Source organism: Balearica regulorum, chromosome 10, assembly GCF_011004875.1.
Source record: "Balearica regulorum gibbericeps isolate bBalReg1 chromosome 10, bBalReg1.pri, whole genome shotgun sequence".
In the NCBI taxonomy this organism is placed as follows: Eukaryota; Metazoa; Chordata; class Aves; order Gruiformes; family Gruidae; genus Balearica; species Balearica regulorum.
The window spans coordinates 18,094,239-18,113,675 of record NC_046193.1 but is presented as its reverse complement, the minus strand read 5'-3'; the positions used below and the strand labels follow the sequence as shown (position 1 = coordinate 18,113,675).

The window sequence follows — 19,437 nt, the reverse complement described above, 5'->3', positions numbered from 1 at the left end:
TACTCTGGGTACCAGCTGGGAGGACAGTGTCTGGCAGCCACCAGCCTCACTTAAAGAGGCTATGTGAGGAACAGAATAACAAAGCCTCACTTATTCCCATCTCAGCTGCCTTAAATATGCTCATGATGAAGATCACTCAGTTTCCTTAGATTGCTCTGTTCCACTGCTGGACACTGTGTACAGACTGCACAGGGGAATCGACTGTCCCTGGTTGGGCATAAAGAGAAAGAAAACCAAACAGTACGGCAGGTATTGGTTGAGTGTCCTGTAAAACTATGCTTTCTTGATAGCAAATATTGATGGTCTGACATCTGTGTGTGCTATCAGAATATGGAATAATCCTTCCTGACAAAGGCATATTTGAATTTTGTTCATATCTTTGCTTGGTTCCTATGTGAAATCTGGACATTAAAGCACTTCTTTAAAAGCAGACAGGACACAGCTTACAGTGGGACCTCTGAAACTTTAGGTACTAATTCATACAACGCACATGTATTATATGGAGGAAATATATTTTGCTATAGTTACATTTAAAAGCAGGTTTGCATTTTAAACTCTGTATGAATTTCCCCAAACAGACTTTGATTCATAGATTCTGTCAGGACTAAGGGATAATCCCTTCTCACCTCTAAAAAGTGCACAGCCCCTCAGATGCAGGGAGCAGCACATTAAAGACCTACAATCCGCATCAGAAGGACTTCAATATGAATGTAATACTGCTTTGTAGTTTGTTTATCTCTAGATACTATACACCTTTTCCTTTGATAGAAAACAAAAGAGAACATAAGCAAATAATTCAATTTACATAAGAACAGAGTTTGTGGGGGACACACATACATAGCCCGAACCTCAGAGGAATACGACTGGTACAAAAGAACTGCTTGATACCACACTGCTCGTAGAGAGCACATCATCACAAAACACCGTGCAGCAACAGGCAGCTCAGAGCCAATTCAAATACCATCTAAAAAGTCAAGAAACTGTTTTACTACGGGAAAGCATCAAATGAGTCACACTGAAAGCAGAAATTCATTTCCCTTTAATTTGCACCTATTTTTACCACCAGCATTTGTTCCAGTTTTCTGAACCGGTCCTGCTCAGTCAAGAGTTCGCTTTCCAGAGCCTGCATCACCCAGTCTGACCAACACGGTTATGTCTGTGGTAGCATCATGACCTCAACAAGGTGTCTTGACTACACTACAACATTAAAATAAGAAGAAACTTTGGGAGTATAAAGGATGAAGGTCTGGTTCCAGTACAAATACACAAATCAAAGCATGAGGGCAGAGAAGGGAAACAAAAAATAACCTAGAAACCACTATGATAGTATATTGCCTTATATACCATGCTGCAGAGACAGGCACAAAGTACATGTGAAATTTCTCCCATTGGAAAATTCTGATCAGAAAATTTCTCCTATGGGTGAAATAGGTTATAAACTATGTTTCCCTCAGTTTTTGTTAGAAAACACTTAAAATATGGTGCCAATATCAGAAAGTGGAAAGTATATTTCAGCATTTCACATCTTTTCATCAAATAGCTCCATTTTGATTCTTTCCAAATAGCAATGTTTGAAACTATTTGACAGAAGTGTGGGTAGTGTTCTAATTGGGATGAAATCAAGTGGCATTTTGTTGCTTAAACACCACATCAAGGTGCATTGACTTTAAGAGGAGAAATTTCAGAGAGCCTTTTCTAAAGGCGAGAGCCATAAGAGCTTACATAAGGAAAGATTTAAAAGAAAAGAAACTGATTTAAAAGGAGACACATTTAGAAATAGAATAAGCAGTAGGGAAAAAAAGATTGAAGTGGAGTGAAAACCTAGAGAAGACAGCAGGTAATCTGGGTACATCGTAGTCCTTTCACTAAACTACTGCCTTTTTGTCTGGTGCTCTCCAAAGGGTGGTTTGGGAGGGATGGAAATGCAATGTACAAATGCACACAGGATGCTCATTGTCCACAGCCTGCTCCCAGTTAGGATATTTCAAATTTCCCTTCCCACAACCATGTCTCATCTCTTCCCCACACCATCCTTCAAGCAGGGAACTCTGCAGAGCCTGCACTTATGTTTTAGGACTCAAAAGAGTCCAACCAGGCTCATAAAGAAACTGGAGTAACAATCGCAAGCATGAGAAATATCTAATAACTGCTGTCAACTCGTTCAATTCAGTGTGTTATCAACAGTAGGAGATCAGCATTAAACAATTACCAATTCTGTCCTCAGGGAAAAGGGAAATGCAAAACATTTCCAACCAAGACACTGAGGAAGATACATTCCACCTTGACATGATTCACTTACGCATCCTGCCTGGCAGCCCTTCTGACTCTCAGTGTGCTGCGACAAACCACAGTACGCATGCTGGAACACCACTAATGGTCTCCTCTATTTTTGCCTACCTATGAGCCCCATCCCTCTCCTCTGCTGTGGGGGCAGATGGGCTTTAACAGGCAGAGGGAAGGTCCTGCCATTGAGTAGCTCTGGGAAAGCCAGGAGCTCCCGTGGACACTTGTCCCCTTAGCAGGGGTCATTGTGCATTATCCTAACGTCTTAAGAGTTCAGAAAGAAAAAAAAAATTGGCAAGGAAGGGGACAGAAGAGTGTCGCCTTGCTCTGAGGCATTGAGTAATCTCATTTAGGGGCTGCTATCACCAGTGTTTTGGTCTCATTAATTTTCTCTTCCAAAGTTAGCATTCAGACTCTCGCTAGCTTTTGTCTATTGCTGTCATCAAGGCATTTGCATGCGCTAATCCATGACAAATGGTTTCATTTGATGCACATCTGATTTCCTTGCCTGCCAACTAGAAAGAGATAATAGAAATACCAAGAGAAACTAAATTAGAACTAAAGGAGTCATCTATTTGTTGGAGAAACTCAAAACAAGGTTAAGATAAACACCACCCAGGCAGCTGCCTTAATAGAGAAAGCGCTGAGGTTTCAGCCATGGAAAGACAGTTTCTAATTACCCGGGGGAAAAAAAAAAAAAGCCCTCCATTTTAAAGTCTGACCAAAATATGATATTACTACAGAAATAATTATACTACAGATGTGGGAGCTGGCTTAGACATAATCATTCTCTGTCAGATCCTGCCCTGGCACACTGAAACCAATTACAAACTCAAAAACCTCTGATATCTTCAGCTTATCTCTTGAGTTTTTGTTGTAACATACAACAGTGACTTCTGGCTGACTGACCACCTGGATTTGAAAACATCCCATGCAAATAACCTTCATGAGAAAAGGACCTTCATGAGTTAATGACATTCACAGCAAACACTGTTAGTGTAGCCCTGGTAGCTTATGGATTTAAGCAAGATTTTTAGATACGGGAAATTATTAAATTAAAATTTTATTAAATTTAAAATTATTAAATTTAAATGTTATTAAAATAGCGGAGAAGGCTGATTTTGGAGGAAAAGGAAACTTCTGGAAATGCTAGACCTCCTTTAAGTTCAGTGCTGCTGCAAGCCAAATCAAGAGCTGGTACCAGCTAGAAGGACACATGAGACCTTCCTTGTGTTTACATTGGTATTGAATTTGAAGTCTGTGAGGTCTTGATTTCTTTTAGGAAAAAGGCACCCACTGGCATATCCAAATATATGCTTCTAGGGAGGATTTATTCATTTATCAGGATGACAACTTGTTCTAGGTAGTTGCTGGGATGAAATTACCTGCATAAGGTTTCTACTTCCCCCCCCCCAACAAGGAATATCAAGGCAGAAACAAGCAATGAATGAAGATATCAAACTTTTTTTTTTTTAAATTACAATTTCAGCTTAGGAAAACTAATTCCTCAAAAAAAGCCCCAAACCACCACATTAAGTCCTCAGAATTCTCCACTCAGAACTGACTTTAGCATTAAAACATGAAATAGGCTGGTGTTCAAAAGCTTCTGAACTGTAAAATTAGCTGATTTTGAAACACATAATAGAAAATATAGAAATTACTATATCATAGAAATACAATAACTATATAGTGTATTAATATAATTATTATAGAAAATACTGCTATAGTCATATTTTAGTGTATTTTGCAATACCTTCCTTCTCCAAAGCACCTTTAGGCATATCTGAAATGAAGTTGAGTTTTTCTCTGAAATGCATTTTTCAAAATGCATTGTTCTGAACACTACCTTACCATTAGTTTCAATGTTCCTTGATCTCATTTCTGCTTAGTTTTAGGTTTTATTTAAATTCAGAATGATTCAGAACATGAACATTTACTTCTTAATAGGTTTGTATAGGCAAATATATATAACAGATACTTTTCCACTCTTGAATCTGCTCAAAGTCACAACTGTGTTATTGATGATTCCTGGGCAGCACGTAGGGAAAAAGGTGCTAAACAATAAGTTCCTCTCATTTATGTGTTCTTTTAAAAAATAAACATATAAATCAATGAAACTGATTTCCCAAATAAACTATCCTTGCTTGCTCCCAACCACTTAATTAAACACAATTAACTCTAGTTTGTTTTGGCAACCAATTAGTGTCATGATCAAATATAAATAGACTCCGCAAGAAAAGATTATAATTAATAAATCCTTAACAATACAGTAAAATTACACTGAAGCTTTGCTTGCCAGAAATATTTAACAGCATTTTTGAAGAGCATTAATGAGGACACTAAAAAAAATAAAGTTTTATCAGACCATGTGCAGTTAAGTTCCTGAGGCTCTTGCCTGCACTCGGGCTGATCTGTGGAGCCTGTTGACGTTATTTACAACATAGGAAATCACAATTCCAAGCACCCCACTTTCCAATAAAGTGACATTTACATTCATAGGAGTTTTCTGATCAAGTTCTCCATCAATATAACTTTCACTTGCGCACAAGTTAGCTACAGAAGTGATTTTTGCTCATTGCGTTTAGAAGATTCACAATGAAGGCTCTTGATTCAGATTTGTCATCTGCAGAAAACCAAATTAATCCATCAGGAGTTTTGAATCCTGCATGAAGATGGATTAAATGCACATTTTGATCTGAACCAGCAGCTCTCCTAATGATCAAGAGACCAGGATCACTGTTTAAGCTTTTTAATTGCCTATTCATTTAGTGAAAGGTAAGGTGCACGATATACAAATAAAACTTCACAGCTCATAGAAAAAAATATTTATGTACAGTTTTAAACAGCACCTGGCACATGTGACTGTCAGTGGGAGCTGCTAGTGTAGAGCAGACTATTCCCAGATTACTTGTAGCTCAAACACAAGGCATGACAATGAGAGCACCCTAGTAGAAGGAAATTCAGCCACCTCCACTATCAGATTGTCCATCTTGACTTGGTGATTCTCAAGGAATCACTTTCACATCATCCAAAAAACTAGTAAGGTTCTCCATTTCTGTCATCAGTTCAGTTCCCAAGCAAAGCTGTTCTCTCAAAGCAAAATAAGGATTACAATGGAATACTATGACACAATTATTGATTATCATATGATTGCAACAATGATCCTGCACCTGCTGTCACTGAAGTGACCGTTCAAGAAGGTTCTTTACCAACTGCGAAGGAAAAAGGGAAAACTGTTGTTCTGAAAGGAATACAGAAAGCAAGAGAGAGATGTCAGGTAACAATCTTCTAAATAGAGGATAGAAATATGAGTCACAGATACATACATGGGGCTTTAACTTCATTCAGCTTAATTTACACCCCCCATTCCCCGTTGTGCATCATTGACTGAATCTCATAAATTTAGAGTCCAACTGTGCTGCAGTCTTCATGGTCCCTGCCTAGAGCACAATGGAAAGAAATCTCCAACACTGCTGCCATGCAAAAAAAGTAAGTTAAGCTGGAGAGAACTGTTCTGTACAGAGCATCTGAAAATAGCAAAAAATGCCGAATCCCATCAGGAAAATAAATCTTGCTCACAGCAAAGGTTGATTTCACAGCAGTGAAAAGAAAACATTCGAAAGGAAACACAAAGATTATAAGCAGGGTAGGATAAAACAATATGAAACTTAATGGGAGAAAACACATCCATCTTATGAGGAAATGCACTTGGATATTGCCTTTTAAAATATAAATGAGCCTTGGACTAAAGGAGGCTAATCATTAAAGGCAGGTTTCTGATGTTATCAGCAGAAATACTTCAGCGCAGAGCAACGTAGTTTGCCTTTGGGGTTTATATTTGTAGGTGCCAAATTTTCCTTGGGATTTAACCACCATAGTATGAATTCTCGCAGTCTTTAATACCATGACAGCAAGCTACAAATAGCGCAGTGCGCTGAGAGGTCCCTTCGTGACTCACCAAGGCCCCAAGGCTGCACTTGGAGATGGAGGCTCAGCACACGGCTGTGGGAGGAGAAGATGCCTGCCTGGGCCATCGCAGCAAGAGGCGCTTTGTGGTCCCTGTTTCCCCAGAGCAGCTCCTGCCATGCAGAGAGGAACGTGCTTTGCGTCTGCCTGCGTGGCTGCCTGCAGAGAGGCCTGAGGAAGAGCTGAAGCAGCATGGGATGGGGACAGGAGCATAGCCGAGAGGAAGGACAGAGCAGGGGGGACCGAAACAGAGCACAGATACCGCGAGTGCAAACTACACGTGCAGGAGGCACATACTTTCTCTCAGAATAGCACTGTTAGCACCTTGCCATTGTTCCTTTGCACAAGGTGTGTTGTGAGGGCAATCGTAGGGAATGCAGCCATGCTTCCAGCAGCTCCTGTGGAGCTACGCTGGGCACAGCGGTCTGCTCGGTGCCCCACCACACACCTTGGCCATGCTGTTCTTCACAGTCCATCGAGCTGCAACACCTGCTCCCCCTCAGGATGCTTCGTCTCCCTGGATCAGAAGTAACAAGGCATCACATTCAGCAGCATGAGTGGTGACAGCTTTCCTCCACCTGCAACCTAGCTGTGAGCCTTGCAGCTACGCGCCCTTCTCCAGTGAAGAGAGAGGTGTCCTCTTCCCTTTGACCCTCCACTGAGTTGCTCCTTGGCAATGCTTACCTACCCTTCCCCTTTTCCTGAGAAACAGGAGCCCATTAAAGTAACAGCTTACAGACCCCAGAAAAAAAACACAGCTAACTTCAGCTGCAAACACACCCTATAGCTATGTTGTTTCTCTTTTGGAAGTTTGATTTTTCAGAAAAAAGTGCAATACTTCTAATAAAGTCTGATGCTGTAAACAACAGCATCACGTGAGCCCAGTACACAATTCATCGCTGTCACGCTGCTAGTAATTCTGCCTCATCCTTAAGTGTTGATTTCATTACATCAGTTCTCTGCCTACACAAAATACATTTGTCCGCATACATCCAAATATATTTTGTATGTGACTAGGAACAAAGTACTTCCAACCTGGATTTCCTTACTTAGCAGTTGGTAGTTTCACACCTTCAAGAACAGACTGTGAAGGCCAGAAGTGTATAACAGAAAGGTATCACGAGAGAGATGATTTCCAGTGAGTGACTGGAATAGCTCGTTGTGAGAAGGTTTTTCTGATCATGAGCAAACTGGGATATATACAGTGCCCCTTGTGCATTTACTGGTGTGAATGGGATCTGAATCAGGCCTGAAAGCTTATAAATTTGTTTATTTTTGTTAACACAGCAAGAAACACCAGTTATCAGCTTTCATATCCATGACATGATCTACTGGCTAAATTCTTGCTTGGCAATTTGGACATTGTATACTGAAGGCAACAGTTGGCCTTCACGCAGTATGATTAATGGAATACAATTCTTGCTAATCACAGAAACTGTATACATTCATATCTTGACTACTTAGTCCTACACTTACTTCTATCAATATCAAGAGCAAAAACCCTGTCGAATTCACCTTCCAAATCTCAGTTGCTCTGCAAAATAAAGACACTTTTTATTTACACTTTCCTGAGGAATTAGATTCAGACCAACATTCTTCCCAGTCTGTTGAACTGAATAGCCGGATATACGGGGCATATGAAAATAGCAGACCTTTTGAAATGTGAAAATATGCGGTTTCCCCCAAGGCTATAAAAGTCGGTGGGAAGGCCAAGATCAGAACTAAGAAATTTTTTGCTCACAGCCACAGACTCAAGTTTCTGCAAAATGCTGTCTACTGAGAAACACACTCAGAACATCCTCAGGTTGATATTGCTTGTTAGTTTGTGCAGAATTTCTTCGAGGCTGATTTTCCTCCTTGTAATACGAGGTATAGAGAGTCACTTCTTAAGATGATCTTTAATGGGTACTTCATTAACTACTGTCACAATAAAAGGTACTTCATGTTTAGTAGATGTACAATTCCAGCCTTGATCCAGTCCATGATTTCTTCCTCTGAACAGGCCTATTTTTAATCAACATATTTGCAAATGTCAGCACTGCCACAGTAGGTACATGTTTCTGCTGGTGTCTGCCTCACATTTTTACAGCGTATGCAAGGCTAACCTAGCATCCTTGATGCTTAGCTAATTATTTTGCACAAACTTACAGGTGAATCTAATGCACTTTCCTGTATTTTTAAGCCACACATGGCCAGAGTTATCCACTATGATTCATACCAGCTTATGGTCCTCACCAGGAGCAAAACATCCCTCCCTTATGGAACAAAGCCAGAAAATTTTCTAAGAATTGTATGACTGAAGGGGAGGGTTTTGCTTTTTAAACTTGAACCCTTTGCTTTGCTAAAATCTTACTGTCTTGCCGAATGCCAGGTTTAATTCCTACCTCTGGGCGGGGTCAATCCCGTCACTCAGATGATCAACAGACTATCACAGGCACTCTGCAAATCACAACCTGTACACTCTAATCCTCAGGCCAATTCAACAGCTCTACAACCATGTGTATCTCAGAGCTGAAAATGGCCATTGTTGACTTCTTCTCATTATCGCTTTTTCTTATTAAATCACACAGAAATGACATGCTTGAAAAAAACAGAGATTTGTTTCCACAAAGTTATTTCCTGTGAATGCTTTCATATGTCCTTTGCCTACCATAATTTTCACAAAAATGAAATGTAGTCATAAAAAAACCTGTGGAAAGCTGTACGTATTACCCAAGGAGAATTATACTGCAATGGTCTTCAGCTAGCTTGCTCCAAAGCTCTCCTCCAGATCCCAGTGACAAAGCCTGAAAATGTACCCTGCCCTCCTCACCTATCAGAGTCAAAAGGAACAGCCACCAATCCTTAAGAGTACTTAATAGTAGCATTCCAACTTTCCATTATGTTAATGAGACAAGAAACAATTCATGAACAGGTACAAATAATACAGCATCACCCATCTTACATTCAAGCAATATTTACTACGCCCATACTATCAGTGCCTGCCTGCCAACATTCCAGAGAAAGTAGAGCTACAGTCAATTACAAATACTGTCACGTAAAGTGGTTTATCGCATTTGTTTTCACGTTCATACCTTCTGCTCCATCTAACTGAACAAAGAAGTTCTGAATTATAAAACTGAAAAATTATACTCCATTGAAAGGAAGCTTTAAAGTTTTGTGATTGCACATACTCTGTAGAAACCTATTTCAACCCGTTCAGACACTTGCTTAAGAACGTTTCAGAAAAAAAGAACCAGCTCAGAAATCTGATGATAAACTAACCTTTTCATATATTGCCCTTGGTTTCCAGCATTTTAGAACCGAGTTACCCGCAGTAACACAGATAGGTATATTCACTGTGCTAATCCACTGACTTCAGTTCAAGTTTATTATGCTAAATACACTCCATGAGGATTTTATCTTTTACCTGCACCTTCTTGTGCTCAGTGAGACTCTTCTGTTCATCAAGCAGGAGAAGCACAAGATGGGGTGGAACCTGCTTTTTTAATTATCTTGTACCAAGTAGCCCCACGATGGAGTTGAGCAGCTCAAAATCTCTTATTTTAGAGCATCTCATTATCTATGGAAGATCACGAACTGAAGGAAAAGGTATGCTGAGCATGCTATTGATTACAGCTATATTTGCCATGATTCAATAAGTTGAAATTTCATATACCAAATATTAAATTACTGAAATTACGCACTGGCTCATCTGCATCCATTTTTTATTCACTTTTATTTGGCTGAACATTTTAATCTTACTTACACAGTGACTAACTAAAAGTAAATGACGCATTCCTAATATTATAAATATGAAAAATAGGGTGTGCTCAGGGACTGCAGTTGAATACATTAAAATCACTCAGTTTGCTAGTTAACATATTTCCATCCCTTTTATGTACAACCTTTCACATTCGGTTGGCAGACTGCAAATTCACGGCCTTATTAAAAACACTGTCTTGATTTTCTGTTGTGACAGCAGAAATTGTCCAAAATCTCTAACAGTTTCCCTAAAGGACACTCACTAGCTGGTACTTCCCAGGTGCAGCACAATCTGAATCCGAGGTGAACATCATGTCAAATCCCACCCATCTGTCAATGTAGTGGATTATTTCTTGAGAGACTGAAATTGGCTGCCTGGGATCAGAACACCATCAATCTTATTCATGTAGGGTGCGAAGAAGCTGCCCGAGAAAGGCTCGCAGGAGGGAAAGCTTGGCTGTTTCTAAGTAGGTGATGAGGCAGCTGTAAAACCTTCACTCTATCTGTATCACATCTCTGAGTGAAAGATTTTGTCATTTTTCACATTTCCCCAACACTTGGTATGCATTCAGTGTCTTGCTGTTCCTGCTTCATAAAAAAGGTGATTTTTCAAGCTTAGGCAAATGTTGCAGAGCTCAGAATCTGCCCAGCTCTCATTTTTTCTCATAATGTCACTTGTTTCAACTGATTTTACAAAACGAGATTACGTTTTCCTTTTACCTTTCTGTTTAGCTGGGCTGTTTTTCCCTGTTTCCTTCACTGGGGGACAGACTCAAATAACCAGCAGCATTATTTACAATTGCATTGTAAAAAATATTTTGTTCATGTCTCTGCAAGTCCCAAATAAGAATCTCGCCACTCAGACTTCAAACACTCTCGAACTTCTAGTGCCAGCTAGTAGACATAACACCATTAGTTAATCTGATATTTTAACATAGCTACCGAGAGCTGGTCTATTCCTTCATACTATGCATATTTTATTACAAGACAGCAAGACAGTGCCAATACCTGTGACTTTTGGACAACAAAAGTAGTTGGGAAAACTTTGAGTCATTGAGGTTGCTAAAGACCTGCAGTTCAAGACCATCTGTCTCTGAAGGTATGCCATTAGATCAAAAAACCCAAAACATTAAAATATTAGTTGCCACATTGTTAAATGATTCATCACTGCGAGTTAACTTTTTCCAACTTTCATTTCTAAAGCTCTTAAGACATCTCCTACCTTTCCTTGGATCCAAATTTGTTAAGCGACATTCTTGGCCCATCTAGTTTTAACCAGATGATAATACCATGCTGGAATATGCCAACTCCTCAATCTTTAATATGGCACATTTTCTTCAAAGGGCAATTAACAATTGAAAAAGTTACATGATCCATTTCTATTAATAAAAACACAATAAAACTACTAATGTGCAGTCTCTGTGGATCACAGTAGTCAAAGTGAGCTGCATTCTCCACTGCTAACCCGTGGGATTTATTCTGACTTCACAGGCATTTAACTCCATGGAAAGACAGCCCCAAATTCTCCTCTGGGCTGTACTTTTGCAACCCCATCAGTTTTCAGAGGTAAATCTGAGAACCTTAGAATAACCATGTCTCTCATTTATGCTAAAGCAACCACCCAACCTCCAGTAAACACTAGCGACTATGAGTGAGATTTGGTGTCAGTATTTTAAGTAAAACCTGTGTCCAGTTTCAGTCAAACTGCAAAGTTATCCAAATCTGTGCTGTCACAAGGTCTTTCCGAGTTATACACCCACTCCAGAACCGCATGAAATGGGGAGAAGAGGAAAATAGAAATAAGGACAGAGAAAGAGAGAAACTAAACAGGTACTTAAAATGGGATTCCTGTGTTAGGAAGTTGTCAGAAAACGATGTTAAAGGATGAACATCAGATTGGCAAAGCAAAACACATTAGACCGATCAAAAAAAAAAAGAGATGCTGTGCAATATAGAGGCAAACAACTCATAAAAGTTAAATAATAAAAAGGATTTTATGATTATTCAGTCATTTATCAAGACAGACATAAGCATGGGCAGAAAGCCTGCGATCTTATGGCATCCCACAGCTGATCTCAGTCCTACCTGGTCTGTGCAGGTGATGCTGCTGGAAAGTGTGATGGAGGGACCCCTGACAGAGCAGCATTGCACAGGCACTTATCCACAAATACAGGACCCAGGACATTGCAGAGACCACTGCCATTCTCTAAACAAAATATTAGACAGACATTATTATTCATTGCCTTACAGAACACAGAATAGTCAGCTTCCATTACAATAGTATTTGGGTTTGTTTTTTTTTTTTTTTTTAACTCCTTTTGCTAAGTGTCTTTTGTCTCTGGGTTACTATTCCCCCACTGCAGGATGCAACTGTCATACAACAAAGGTCATGTCCAAAAAAGACAGTTGAGGTAACAAGATGTCAATGCAGGAGCCTGGATAACTTTAATAATTCAGTGGTAAAAATGAAGCTAATGAACTGAGGACTAAAAAAACAAAACCAATGTAAATAGAAGGCTAGAAAATATTCCCACACTGGTCCATAGCTGTATTTATAAGGGAGTTATAAAAATACTTAAAAAAAAAAAATCACATGGCCAGCTAAAAAAGCCATGATGTCCAGACAGTATCAAAACTACTTTAAACACATTACAGATAGGCATACAACATCATCAGATATCTGAGATGCATTTCAAAAATAATCCAGCCCTAAGAATGGAAGGCTAATACTGACCCAGAAGATAACACTTTGGTTTTGATTTTTGCAAGCATTAATTTTTAATCATGATGCTGCCTGCTAAACAAAATAATTGTTTCTCAGAATTGTGTTCTAATCCCCAGATGAAGTCAGCTTCCTTTTGTTCGACCTGTGCATGTAAAGAGACTGGACTATGGCCAGACTTAATTTCGTACATACTCTATAGAAGATTTGATCTTTTCACAAGGCAGCTTGTGTCAAAATTTAAGATATTCCTATTGCAAAATGAAAGAGCAATTTCTTTGTCTCCCAGTGCTGGCGTACTTGGCCATCCAATATAGACAATCGTGATTTTTTGTACTTGTATTCATTATTGTACTAACTGACTAAATTTGCTTCTGACTTTTTAACTTCAACAGCTCTTTCTCAGTTCCTGCAAGGGATCGGGAGGTTTACAAGGTTCAGCTATGCTACGTATCGTCCAGTTCCCTTAACAACACCTTCTGCTGCATTTCGTATTGCCAAATTAATCAAACTTCAGGCACTCTCCTTATTCAGCCAATGACGCGATGCCATTTTCTATCTAATAATCCAATCAGCTGAACATCATGTTCACAGAGCAAGAAAGACTTTGAAAGATTAAATCTCTCACACAGAAAAATCACATCCTTAAACAAAAATTAAAAAATAAAGAGTCTGTATGTGATATCAGGGGGATCACTACAGTAGGAATATTAACAATATTAAAATAATAGTGAAATATAGTGGTAATAAATAATATGCATATAATTTTATATTTTTTGGCCCCCGATTTTAAAGTAGCAGACAGTCTTTGGGAAGCTTTAAGTCTAATTGCCTGAAAAGAACCACATAAACTGACAAATATAATTAATAGAAATTATCAAAACATTATTTTTATCAGCATGAGGCTCTTGCTTTCTCTGTATAGAGTGTTTGATACATGTTTAGCATATAATTAATTTCATTTCCAACTGTTTACTTTGCAGTATACGGTGTACTTTTTCTCCTCTGTTTTTAAGACCTATTTTTCTTGCAAAATAGATTCAATACCCTCAGCCCTGGGAGCTCCCAGGGGGCTTCCCGTGTCTTCAGGAATTAATGCCTTCTTGTCGTATTTGGTGCTCCCATGCTTTTTATACAACAAGGTAAGAGGGAAAGGTGACTCTCACATAGGGATATTTCAGGTATTCAGGTTATTTAAACCGCACTTTTAAAATCCTAGCCAAACAGCAAAGCAAAGACAAACTTCTACAGCCTGCTAAATTCTCCTCTGTCTTTCCTTGGGCATCACATTCTTAACCACATGGACAGCAGACTGACTTAACCCACTCAGGCTTTATTATTAGCTCTCTGCTTCCCCCCCCCCCTCCTCTTTTTTATTAAAAAAACCCTCTCTCAAACTACACTATTTCAAAATACTTTTGCTCAAAACTCATTATTTCTAACAAACATTTCTTCATGCACTTGTCTGTCAGCAAACTGCTGTCACATACACACTTTTACACATAGATCATCTTAGTAGGAAACACAGCAGTGAGTATTCCTCCACTTATTATCTGATGAGTTGCAGATCTGCTTTCTGAATCTTAAATCCTAAAGAAGCTCCTTACCTGAGTAATCCAACCAAGAGCAGAGCACTCTATTAGTGTTCATTGGAAAGATCTAACACTTTTTTAAATCCATCTGTATCACAATAAGGGATTTTGAATAGCTTCCCAATAATCTTCTTTATCAGGATTAAAAGAAGAAAAAAAAACACCAAATCTTTTCGTTACAAATCCTGTTCCCAGAGTAAAGACATCGGAGCACTCAGACTCTGCCGTCAGAAAAGTGGCCAAGGTTTGAGGGGTGGAAACCTTCTCATTTTCACCTTTAAATCATCTCCTAGCATCACCTTCTGCTTGATGAGACCTTTGAAGTGATCTTGAGATAATTTGCAGCTTCCAGGATACTTAAGGACGAGGAGCAGTTTATGTTTAACGACAGAGCAGCCTCACTCCAGCGCGGGCAGTGCAGAGTAAGGCAGCTGTACGTACACTGCTATACGATGCTGTAAGTACCGTAGCCTATTTCAATACATCCCTGCTCGGGAAAGTATCACATGCCTTAAAGCGACACAGCCCTCGGTTGCAAGCCCCAGCAGGCACTCCGCTAGTCACTGAGGCTTAGCAACTGGAGCTGCATTTAAATACCGGCACTCGGACTTTGCACAGAGCAGAAGAGCAGCTGATTTCATCTGCGAGGAGCAGGTATGAATGGGCAGAGGAGGGTGGAAGAGTGCCGGTGGAAAGGCAAAGCCGTTGGAGACGTGAAGGACTAAACACCCAGTGAGCAATTTGGGAGACACGTTAATTCTGCCGGCAGAGGCTTTATTCCCCAGGCGGTGTTCTTGCACTTATTTGCAAGAGGCAAATGAGACTTAAGGGAGTCTCTTCCATTTCACAGTAGAGCGGCACATGCTTGTGAACAGGGAGGGGTGGTGCAGGAAAAGTGTAACAAAACACAGGGGAGAGACAGGGGAGGGCAGGAGGCTCCTACACGCTCCCATGGGCTTTCCAACACCTTGTCACAACTCTGAGTGAAATCTTTCCTTCCAACTCCATTTCCAATGCATCTCGGCAGACAATGGAGAAGAGAGCTCTGATTTAATCCTCCTAAATGCTAAAGCTCAGATATACCAGATTATTTATTACAGTTACTTATTTATTGTCCACATCTTAAGTGGCCATTTACAGGAATGGAGTGGTTTCCTCTCCCTCTCGTACCACATGTAATTATTTTTTAAAGAGCCATTGTATAGGCTTAATACATACCATTCGCTTAGCATTACGGCTCTCACATCTGCCTACAAAAGAAAGAAGGCTTGGAAACAAAACAAACTTCCATTTTAAGAGCCCAGGATACATGCTATAACACACCATGGGATTTTTTTTTTCCCCCCCTTTGATAACCTGTGGTAGAAGAGTTTACTATCTTCACTGCTTAACAGCTCTAGACACTAAACAATAGTAAATAACAGTAGTAAGTACCCTTACTCTCAAGTACCTCCTTCTCAGCACCCAAGGACATATATCTCAGTGGAGACTCTCACAAAGAGATGCAACGAGTTTACTTGACAGACCATACACTCCTTCGGAGGCGTTGTATTTTATTGGGTAATACATATTAAGAGACTGGCCCTGCAGAATGACAGGAACATTACACTGGTCTCTGCCACAGTGCTCAGAGAAGCTCTTTATTACAGCCTTGAAACAATAAAGCAATTTGGGGAGTGACAAAGTGACACAGGAGAGCAATGGCAAGTGGACCATCTCCATACCACAGGCCACCACCACAGCACAGCTCCAGCAGGTCCCTGAGCAGCCTTCAAGAGCTCAACAGTTTTTTCAGCTGCTTTATGTGAAAAACACATGGCACTAGCATGGTTGGGGACATAATGTTTTGTTTAATAAAGGTTTTCTTGTTCTCCAAGAATTTCCCTTGCACTGGAAGAAGGCCAAGAACTCGGGCAGTTGCTGCTACTTTCTGGCCTTAGAAGAGTCTAGAAGTGTCCAAGAAAGCTGACGAGAGGCAACCAAGGCACACCAAGTACACAAAGTACCAATGAGCAAGGAACCAGGACCTGTGATGAGGTGCAGCCCACAGCAGAAGATAGTGGGTGGAGGACTGCTGTGGTTTGCTGCCAAAGGCTCCAGATCTTCCTTCTTTCCATAGGAATATGGGGAGCTTTCTGCAGCGCCTGAGGTGCAGGTGATGGGAATTTATTTTAAAATAACACCGGTTTAATAAAATGTTCCCTCTAGGACTCGTGGGAAAACTATGATGGAAAGGGTATGGTGTGGGGAGGTGTGAAGAAAGAGAAGGGAGAGGGGCCTCATGAAGCAAATCCAATCTTCTAGGAAACTGAAAGGTCTTGTGGACAGCAGGAGGAATCAGACAAATTGTGACCACACACCTTGGCAGAGTAGGCAGAGACAGATTTATGCAAGATACAGATTTATGTTAGGTACAGCAGAACTGTCACTCTGCCAAGCGCTGCTAACTCCCAGCTCCATGAGGCTAATGCCACTGTAACCCCTGACAGATGCTGCTATTGCTCAGGACAAGCTCTGCAGAAACCTGGGACATGTTGCTTCTGCAGGGTAGGGGGGAGATCAGAGGGACAGAAGAGAATATTAAACAGGCTGTGCTTGCAGTCTCTTCCCTGTCCTAGCTCCCAGCATCAGACAGGAACAGAGGAGTCCTTGGCAAATCTTGCAGAAGCATCCTCACACCTGCTTTGATGTCTTTTCTGCCAATTTTAACTTTCAGTGGACCAACAAGATGTGAAACCGCTCTTCTTACCCTTCTTTGAGCCAGGCACAGTGTCATCTTCACCTGATGCTTTGGGGCTTTACTTTAGCCTCCTCACTTCAGGAGTCAGTAGCTTTGACAGGAAGGGGATGATGCTTTACATGTGCCCATGGGCCCATGTGTTGAATGCAGGGCTGCTAATATGGACACATTGGAAAGAGAAAATAGGAAGAAAAAAATAAGACACTAGTGAACAGTCTGCATATTTCAAAATCCTTTCCCATGAAAAGGGAAGGCTGAAAGAGTAATTTGTCTCTAGAAAGAAAGGAGATGGGACAAAAGGTTGTGTCAACCACCTTGTGCAATGGCAGCTCCCACCAGCACTGGGACAGGATGGATCCAGGCTCTGGAGTGGGGCAGAACAGCCTTTGGGTTACATGATCTATATCTGGCCATTGAGAGGTGAAGTGTCAAAAGCAAGTCCTTCCACCTCCACTCTGATATCTGATGGCAAACAGAAGACAGAACAGAGACCAGGACCCCAGTCAGAGGCCATGGAAAACTGTCTATCGACAGCTCTGAAAGACTCCATGGGGTTGCTGGCAGGGCTGCCAGAAGTAGACCATTACACCAGCATGATATTTCCAAGGTGAAGGTAGGTTGCAAGGGGTCAGCAGGCATCAAAGTGTCTTTGAGACAGGCTGCCTCACACACACAAGGACTGTATTCACAAGGAGAATAGCCTTTTCCCTCCTGGTTCCACCATTCATCTAGAGATGCCAAGTGAATGACAAAAATAGGCAAATAAAAATAAATGCTCTTCACTGCCTGAACCTCTATTTATCACAATTTTCTGTGCACACAGAAAAGTAGAGCATATGCAACTCAGGCAGACTCATGCAGACAGCAGATTGGTACTTGCACCCAAATAAGAGCCTCTGGCCTCTACTTTCTGCATGCTGCCTCCTCTGCCTCTCTCTTCTCCTCCCACACACACTTTATCCCCATGTAGAGATTTAACATGACAAATCCCAGGCATGTATTTTACAGGGTCTGAAGAAGGCTTGCCACCTTTGAAATGCAAAGCTCATTAGTTCTAGTGCTCCTGGGACAATGAAGCTTTGCTTTTCACAGATTGTGTTCTCCATCCCTCCCAGCTGCTTCCACCCACTCTACAAAGCTCTTTCCTATAGACCCAAACTCTGTCTTGGCTGCTGCCTGGGCAACAGCTCCTTAGTACCTACATGTTCCTACCCCAGGTGAGCCGAGTCTAGTCTAACAGCAAGTTTTACTTTATCCCCACTGAAAGACAAGAATCAGTAATTTGGCTTATGTCCACAGTATTTATGGAAGGTGGTTGTTGGTTTTTTTTTTAAATCTGACAGAGCAGAAGTCTTGCTTGACCCCCTAAGTCTCCCCACACAGCTTATCTTCCACTGAAACCCAGCCCACGTGGAAAACCAGCAGCTGAGCATGTGAAGATTGTTGCTGTTCAGGCTATTGCATGTAGGCAGATCGTGAAGCCTAGAGTAAAACCGGCCAAGCAGCAACCCTTACACAGGTCCCTAAGCCTCCCTGTGTGTTTCTGGCTCTTGGTTTCTTTCCGTAGTGGAACAGGGAGAACAAAACGCTAAAGCGGGATTCTTTTGGGACAGGGAGAGCTCAAAATCTATGGGCTTCCTAGAAATCAGCAGTCTGTCTGTTGTACAAACACTTACACACTATGTTCAATGCACACAAGTGTAGCAATGCTTAACACATCCCCTGTGTTCAGCCACGTGCTCACAGTAATGTTCTGCCTCCTTTCTAACACTTTTGATATATTCTTAGGAATATCTTCTCTGCCCTACTACTTCCCTTTCTCATTCCCTACCACTTTTCCTCCTCTCTTGAAGGAGGTCTGGTCCAACCTCAGTGACTGAACTTATTTCCTTTCCTTCCTATCTCTTCTACAACAGCATTAGATCCTTTAGTCTGTATTGTCAGGCTTTCTTCTTTAGCTTTTCCAGTGGAAAGAGAAGATGCACTGATTTTCCTAGAGGTAACCATGTGACCATGCAAAGCTCAGCCAGAAAGCTACACAATTTTTCATGAAGGAAGAACATCAAAGAGATTTGGCAGTTTGTCTGGCTACAACCACAGCCTCTGCTGGCCAGACATAAAGACTATACACACCAAAAGCCTAAAGAAGCAGAGCTGAACAACATGTGCTGGAAAACCATTCCCCATGGGAGCCCAGGAGCTGGTTTGGACAGTTTTGTCCCACTTCAAGTAGAGGGTGCAGGAAATTTGCTCTGTTTCCAGCATGGGTGCAGCTATGTAGGTATAAGGGGACCAGCCAAGGACACAGCAGCACCAGGGAACAGCACAACGTACTTGATAGAGAAGCTCCACTTGATGTGCTTGGCACCCAGAAACCTGGTGGCTCCTTC

At 41.0% G+C, this 19,437-nt stretch overlaps 1 protein-coding gene across 2 annotated transcripts in view; it reads right to left on the bottom strand.

The window, feature by feature from the left end:
• Positions 1–15,149, bottom strand: part of TAFA1 (TAFA chemokine like family member 1) — a 228,033-nt gene extending 212,884 nt beyond the window's left edge. For both annotated transcript variants that reach the window (XM_075762396.1, XM_075762397.1), the window contains exons 1-2: positions 14,323–15,149; positions 12,079–12,199 (exon numbers count right to left, since the gene is read on the bottom strand). In XM_075762396.1, coding sequence (XP_075618511.1) covers positions 12,079–12,196 — 118 coding nt within the window. In that variant the 5' untranslated portion in view covers positions 12,197–12,199; positions 14,323–15,149. The remainder of the gene's footprint in view (positions 1–12,078; positions 12,200–14,322) is intronic.
• Positions 15,150–19,437: the final 4,288 nt, after the last annotated feature.